The 7,500-nt window shown below is 44.9% G+C and overlaps 2 protein-coding genes across 3 annotated transcripts in view; both read left to right on the forward strand.

Moving 5' to 3' along the window:
* The window catches only part of chmp7 (charged multivesicular body protein 7), a 7,792-nt gene extending 5,318 nt beyond the window's left edge, over positions 1-2,474 (forward strand). Inside the window, exon 11 of the mRNA XM_030777112.1 lies at positions 2,189-2,474. Coding sequence (XP_030632972.1) covers positions 2,189-2,244 — 56 coding nt within the window. The 3' untranslated portion in view covers positions 2,245-2,474. The remainder of the gene's footprint in view (positions 1-2,188) is intronic.
* Positions 2,475-2,991: 517 nt separating this feature from the next.
* entpd4 (ectonucleoside triphosphate diphosphohydrolase 4) overlaps positions 2,992-7,500 on the forward strand; it is an 8,989-nt gene continuing 4,480 nt past the window's right edge. Inside the window, exons 1-8 of one of the 2 annotated variants that reach the window (XM_030782271.1) lie at positions 2,992-3,020; positions 3,964-4,087; positions 4,412-4,609; positions 5,160-5,365; positions 6,241-6,391; positions 6,700-6,803; positions 6,951-7,010; positions 7,250-7,404. In XM_030782271.1, the coding sequence (XP_030638131.1) occupies positions 4,080-4,087; positions 4,412-4,609; positions 5,160-5,365; positions 6,241-6,391; positions 6,700-6,803; positions 6,951-7,010; positions 7,250-7,404 (882 nt within the window). In that variant the 5' untranslated portion in view covers positions 2,992-3,020; positions 3,964-4,079. The remainder of the gene's footprint in view (positions 3,021-3,963; positions 4,088-4,411; positions 4,610-5,159; positions 5,366-6,240; positions 6,392-6,699; positions 6,804-6,950; positions 7,011-7,249; positions 7,405-7,500) is intronic. The other variant, XM_030782278.1, reaches the window with a different exon arrangement.

Genomic DNA, 7,500 nt, shown 5'->3' on the forward strand with positions numbered 1-7,500 from the left:
AAGATAAGCAGCAGGATGTAAGGACCTTGGGCTGTTTAGGGTTTTGCTTAGAAAGATAAAAGAAATATTTATCTAGTCGATTGATTCGTCAAATTAGTCTGCTGTGGACCCTCAAGACCTTTCACATCTACAGTATAGAACAGAAGTGAGTACGCCCCTGTGCAATATCACCTAAATGTCAAATGATTCAAAATTATCTCACCTTACAGTACTTGTATTACTTCTTAAGTTGGACAGTAGGGTATTTGCTCTTATGTAAAATTAAAAACTAAGAGTTTAGATTAACTATATTAAAAATACAGGCCACACAGTAGGAACTCAATGCAACAAAAGTCAGTACACCTTTCATTACTGAGATTCAAATCTTTTATTTTTTTATATACTTTGTATGTCCACCTTTATTTCTGATGACAGACTCAGTCCTCCTCAGCGTGGAGGATACCGGCGCTGCACTAATTTCTGGAGATATGTTCTGCCGTTCTTCAGAGTCCGGTTTTTCAGCTGCTCTTTGCTGGAGGGGTTGTGTTGCTCTACCTTTCTCCTTAAAATACCCCAAAGGTGCTCTATTGGATTCAAGTCAGGTGACGCACATGCTCGGCCCGGTCATAGCGTTCACTTTTTTCTTCTTTAGAAACTCTCGCGTGATTTTGGCAGTGTGCTTTGGATCGTTGTCATGCTAAAATATTCCTCTTCTGCCAGACTTCTGGAGACTGGGAGTCATCCTGTCAGCCAGTACTTTGGTGTATCCACAGGCATTCACAGGGCCATATATATATATATATATATATATATATATATATGTATGTGTATATGTCATCTCACCCAGCACCTTCTGCACTCACACAGCCCCATATCATCACACTCCCACCTCCACGCTTCACTGTCAGGACTGTGCATTCACTGTCGGGACTGTGCATTCACTGTCAGGACTGTGCTCCACTGTCAGGACTGTGCATTCACTGTCAGGACTCTGCATTCACTGTCGGGACTGTGCATTCACTGTCAGGACTGTGCTCCACTGTCAGGACTCTGCATTCACTGTCAGGACTGTGCTCCACTGTCAGGACTGTGCATTCACTGTCGGCACTGTGCGTCCCCTGTCGGCACTGTGCGTCCCCTGTCGGCACTGTGCGTCCCCTGTCAGGACTGTGCTTCCCCTGTCAGGACTGTGCATTCACTGTCAGGACTGTGCATTCACTGTGGCAGTCCTGGCCAGGGTCACGCCAAACACGCTGGACCCCCCATCTGAGCCGAACAGATTTATCTCGGTCTCATCTGACCAAAGAAAGTGCTCTCAACATTCATCAGAGTTCTGTTCCATCTTCTTTAGCAAAGTTTCATCTCGCAGTTTTGCGCCGAAGAGCAAGCACGGACGTCGTCCATAGAGATCGATGTAATGCAATGTCCTTCGCGCTGCCTGAATGGTCACAGACGCTCCACTGATAACCCCTGTGCCAGGTCTGAAGCCCTTGCCCCTCTGTTTTTCAGAGCTAGATTGTGCAAGTAGCACGCTGTCCTAATCTCCATTTTAGGTGGACAGCCACTGCGGATCTGATTAATGGTACCGTGGCTTGTTCTCTGTCTCCTGATGACTGCTGCAGCTGTGTTTGGACTGATGTTTAGTTGGTCACCGTTCTTCCTGAATCCTCTTCCATCTTAGTGAAGTCTCACAATCAGATTTTATTTAAATTCCTCCGGCGATTCTTTTCCGTGTGGCGCCATGATGCAGATATGCAGATAGACACAGCCCGTCGGTCCAAAACTGAGAACGTCCTGGTGTTCACAGGTCATTTTATACCCATGTTCATGAAGTTAGGCTGTGTGGAAATCACAGGTATGCTCAGTTTCATTTCAGTGATCACAGGTGTATTCATTTTTGTTGCACTGAGTTTCTACGTTGAGGCCTTTATTTTCAATATAGTCTTTCTAAAGTCTTTGTTTTTGATTGTCCACAAGAGGAAACACTCTGCTTGGAAATAATGCAGCTATTGAGAAGTGATACCATTTTGGATCATCTGACATTTAAGTGATATTGCACAGGGGTGTGCTCTCCTCTGTTGTGTACTGTATATGTGTTCTGCACCTGCATGTGTTGACGGGGCACCGATATCCAACATTAACAACAGTGTAGCTGCATTGTGGTAATTTTTTTTTCATGAGTTAATGTAATCTTTTCCTTCTGTTTCAGAAGCTCAACAGAAAGGCCTTTCTATGCCCGTGAAGAAGCCTGAGCCCGCACAGTAACTGTAACCCTCACTGCATAGACAGTTTCCATGGAGTTTCCATTTCAGAACTGCCTCAACCTACAAAGCAAGCAATCAGTTATCAAACACCCTATATCTAATGTGTTTTTAATGTAGTATACCTTTATTCATGTTTGTAATGGCATGTTTGTAAATGTACTTTTTAAACAGAGTTTTAAGAGTGGCCTTTCGAAGTCTGTGTAATGTATAATTCTAATAAAATGAAATAACTATGCCAAATCACACACGTTTGTAAGAGGACGAGTTTACTCTCGATGTTGGAAAATCGTTCTGTTTCAATCTATTTTTTGGTCCGTAGCAAACTGTTTTGCTCTACAGCTGTTGCAGCTGTTCAGTCACATCAATCATAGATCATACGGGAATAATTATATAGCTATGGGCATAAGAAAACCTGTCTCTTGAAGTGGAATGTCTTAAATCTCATTGGCTTGAACCGAACCGGGTACAAGTTGTTCCAGGTGCACTGGTACAGCGTGTCACTCTTGTAGAATATTATGACATTAATAAAGTTTTTTTTTTTTTAGTGACAAGGGACATGCGCATTTCATACCTGCTCCACTTTTAATACCTGAGCGCTAACTGTGCTAGTGATCTATGCTATTCTGGTTAGCTATGCTATAGCTTTTGAACTGTCAACCAGTCCCTTGCGGATGATCCGGTTCCCTATCAACGGTTTTTTAGGATTTTCTGTTGACGTTATCGCTTGATTTTCACCATACTCTTCGCTAAGACATAGATGACTTTTCAAGGCCAACGGTAGGTGTGTCTGTTATCCTGTAGCCAGTGTGAAATCAATTCTGTGCCACTATCTAGTACCGAATCTTCATTCTCAAATTTATCCCCGCTCTAGCTAACCTAGCTCATTTAGCTAAGCGTACGACTAACCTATGTAAACTAATGACCGGTTCGTAGCTTAGCATTGCCAGGAAAACGTTAGGAAACACTTCAGGCTGTTTAAGCGAACAGTTTGGCCAACTGCTTTTCTGTTTCAGAGTCACAAGTAAACAAATCGCTGCTGATCTATATTTACGATGCCCATTAGCTGTCTCCGTGTAGTCTTTTGGCACAGGCTAACTACGCTGTGTCCGCTGCAAAAGTGAGAAGCGATGTCAACCTAAGTTGAGCTCTTTAGCAGTCAGTTTAGCCCACTCTGTTTAGTTCATATCAAATAACGAAGCTGTAGAGGCATTTCTTGTCAAAGTTGAAGTAATAAAGAACAAGAAGAATATTCCCGACAACTGGAATTGCACCGCTGCAGTTTGCCCTGTCAGGTAACACGCTACCGGTACATGAGGTACATTTAACATTACTGTAGATCGTTTTACTTAGCAGAAGTAGTCTGAAGTGCATTTGAAAACAAGTTGATTTGTTGTTAGACTGTGAGTTCAATGAGTAAGTTAGGTAAAAAAAAAACCCCACCAGAAATTCAGAACACCCTGTGACATTTTTTTGTGTTTTAACAGCCTGAAGTATCTGGTGTATCAAGTAAGTCTGTGGTTATGTAAATGTCAGTCCGTTTCCGTGTTTTAGCTGCCGCTCACCACGATAACCAAAACATGCCACGTCCGCTCAGATAGAGCTGGCATTGTACGCACTTACGTTTGGCTTAGACCGTAAAAGGATTCTCTTTAAGTCACAGGTATACAGAAAATACTTGGCTGTTGACCTTATGAAGTTTCTATCACTGACTTACACTTAGTTCAGCAGTCGGAGATGATATCTATAAAGAATCGTTATGATCGTTGGATGGGATACCGGTGAAGGTGTACGGGTACCAGCACCTCGCTCCCGGCCTCCGTAAAGAAACTCAACACGATGGGAAGGTACGTTCTGTTAGTTTTAACGTGTTTGTGATTGCTTAATTAACAGGATTATTGATATTGCTTTGTTTTAAAGCCTAAGCCCACATTGAGACGTTGAAAAATGCTCATGCTTTCAGTGTATAATCACCATCCTTTAACACACAGGTTACGTTAAAGTGACCAAAAGTCTAATGTAAGGGTTAATATTTTCCTGACCATTTTCTGATCGATGTGTGACTGTACTGTGTAACGTACATCGTGTTAGTGAACCCCAAAACACTCTCTGAAACTTTATGTCTCTTCTGTCTGTCTCTCTCTCTCTCTGTCTGTCTCTCTCTTCCCCAGGATCAGTGTCTCCTGTCTGTTTCCCGCCTCGTGGCACTTCAGCCTGTCTCCGGTGGTGCTGAGCAGGCTGCTCCTGCCGTCAGTCAGGCAGCTGCTGTACCTGAGCGTCCTGGTGGGGCTGCTGGGGTTGCTCTACATGCTGCTGATCATGGGCAGGGGCCAGAACAGCTGGATCGGCGCCGACAAGCAGTTCCACAGGTCAGTGACCCAGCAGAGCCGGTCTGACCGCCGCAGCTTGATCTAGACTTGAGTGAAAGACTTTTATTTATGGGTCATTGTCCCTTTTAAAAAGAGAACTGTTTTTTCCCCCCTCAGTGAAAAATACCTGGTTATCAGGTATTTGATTTTTTTTTTTTTTCTCTCTTAAGAAATCATTTCTCATTGTAATACAATTTGCTAGGGGAACAGTTAAGTTTTCTCTCTAATCCAAGAAGGGGTTAGGTTGAGGCAACTGGACATACCTGAGGCCATTTCACCTCAAAGAAGTGAAACATCTTCCAGCATCTGCAAACCAAGTCCAGTTGCCCTCGACTTAACCCCTTCTTGGATAACCATGACCCGGATGACTGAGAACCATCATGGACTTCTTTGTAATCAAGGCCTGCCTGCTCTGAAGGGCATCTCAAGCCTCTTCCATTTATATTTTACATTTATTCATTTATGAGACGCTTTTATCCAAAGTGACTTCTAAGACGGGCAGAATCCAAACCAAGCTCTCGTGCTTCTCTCCTGACCTGTTCCTCTCCAGGCATTTGGCCAGAGTGACAGACCTGGACACCACAGACACCAGTAACCCAAACCTTAACTACGGCCTGGTGGTTGACTGTGGGAGCAGTGGCTCCAGGGTGTTCGTGTACTGTTGGCCCAGACACAACGGGAATCCACACGACCTGCTGGACATCCGCCAGATGAGAGACCAGCACAGGAAACCTGTGGTCATGAAGATCAAACCAGGTAAGCCCACAAACCGAGGTTAACACCGCAGTAACACAGCAGAACGCCGACTGACAGGACCACAGCTGCGTGCGTCCTGTGGACGGAGTGTCTGAAAGAAAGGCTGAGAGAGAGATGAGATGTGTTGCATGTTCCTGAAGAGTCCGGCTTTCGCCGAACTCGAAAAAGATATTCAAATTGTCTCGATCAAGCAGGTGAAGTTGTTCTTAAACTGCAGAACTGCAAATCAGGGACTCATTTGCATTACTGCAAGTGAGTTGGTCAAAGGTTTCTTTCTTCTCTGTTGGATATCCTTTGGGGTAAGCTGCAGGATCATTCTAGCTGTACTTAACGCCTGGGCATTGTTTCTATAATTTCTAAACCCCAAGTCTCTGCTGCATGAATCGAACACGAAAAGCAAGTTTAGGCAGTTGGCTGATTTAGATATACCAGACATGCCGTCAAAAATCTGTGAGTTTTTTGGATGGCCGGGTGACGCTCCTGGACGGGACAGACACTGTCTCTCAGTGCGGACACATGTCCTGTCATGTGGAATCGCAGGTCTGGTCCCAGCCCTGTCTGAGGCTCAGGTTTGTCCTGTCACTCACTGTGAGTGGCTGACGGAGCGAGGCGTGTCTGTGACTTTGGCATGGTGACATCACTTCCTGCCACGGCTCTGACTGACAGGAATCCAGAGGTCGTAGAGAGGTCATCCAGATTCATGAGAAAAGAGGAGGGAAGGTTCCAGAACGAGTTCTGATTTTTGGGTAGAGACAGGGCTAAATGTTTTCTGCCGTTGGACGCGCGTCGGCCAAAGTTGCCCGGTAAATACGGAGGCCGTACTTTTGTAAAACCGCGGTTGAAATGTGTCTTCCCTTCTGTCTTGCGGCGCGTAGGAATATCGGAATACGCGGACACGCCGGAGAAAGCCAGCGACTACATCTCTCCTCTGCTGAGCTTCGCCGCTGAACACATCCCAAAGAGCAAACACCAGGAGACGCCCCTCTACGTCCTCTGCACCGCCGGCATGCGAGTCCTGCCCGAGAGGTCAGCTCCCGTTCACCTGCACGCAAACTCTGTTATCCAGACCAGCACCACACAGCTCCACACTGTCATTTTACACATGTTCGCATATAGACGGGCAGGGCTTTTCTTTTCTTTTTAAAGGTTGATTTTACTCTATTGATTTGATTTTACTCTTTGATTTTACTCTTTTGTTTTGTTCTCTATTTGGTCCTCGTTTTAATTCAGTTATTATAACAAAAAAAAACAAAAACAATGATTATCAGTGAGGGATGTATCTGGTGTCATTAAACTGTCACTTTAAATGTGTTTGTTTGTTTGTTTGTTTTCAGTCAGCAGGAGGCTATCCTGGAGGACCTGCGAACTGATATTCCCGTGCAGTATAATTTTCTCTTCTCTGACTCTCATGTGGAGGTGATTTCTGGGAAACAGGAGGGTAAGACAGCCTGATCAGGTTGCCCTGACAACCCGTGATCATGCACACAGATACACAAATGTTTCGTCAAGGCTAAAACAAAACAAAACCAAACAAAAACAAAGAGGCAGACCATAGAGGTGATCAGTGCTGTTCTGTTTGTGACAGGCGTGTACGCGTGGATCGGGATTAATTTTGTCCTGGGGAAATTTAATCACGTGGATGATGGTGAGTGTGAAGTACCCGTTCACTTTTCACCTTTCCTTTTATTCAGTGAGGAATCATCTTCAGATGCATTTCTTTTGTTTATGTGTGTGTGTGAATATCTGATGATGATTATGTTAATGGCAGTGTAACGTGTCACCATTGCGGAGAAGCTCTTCCTGTCTCACACTCCTCCTCACAACCTTGCTTTTGCTTTCCCCCTCTGCTCTCTACCTCCCTGCTCCCCCTGTTTCCCGACGCAGAGCGAGACGCCACGGTGGAGGTGCAGGTTCCCGGCGGCGACCAGCAGGTGGGGCTAGTGCGCAAACGCACGGCCGGCGTGCTGGACATGGGTGGCGTGTCCACTCAGATAGCGTACGAAGTGCCCAAAACTGTAAGCTTTGCTTCTCCACAGCAGGTTATTATCCATACCGATCTCTCTCTCTTTCTTTTCTCTCTCTCTTTTTTTTTTTTTTTTTTTTTGTTTGTTCAGTTTAACACGTACGTGTGGTTT

This window comes from Chanos chanos, chromosome 1 (genome assembly GCF_902362185.1).
Source record: "Chanos chanos chromosome 1, fChaCha1.1, whole genome shotgun sequence".
NCBI lineage: Eukaryota > Metazoa > Chordata > Actinopteri > Gonorynchiformes > Chanidae > Chanos > Chanos chanos.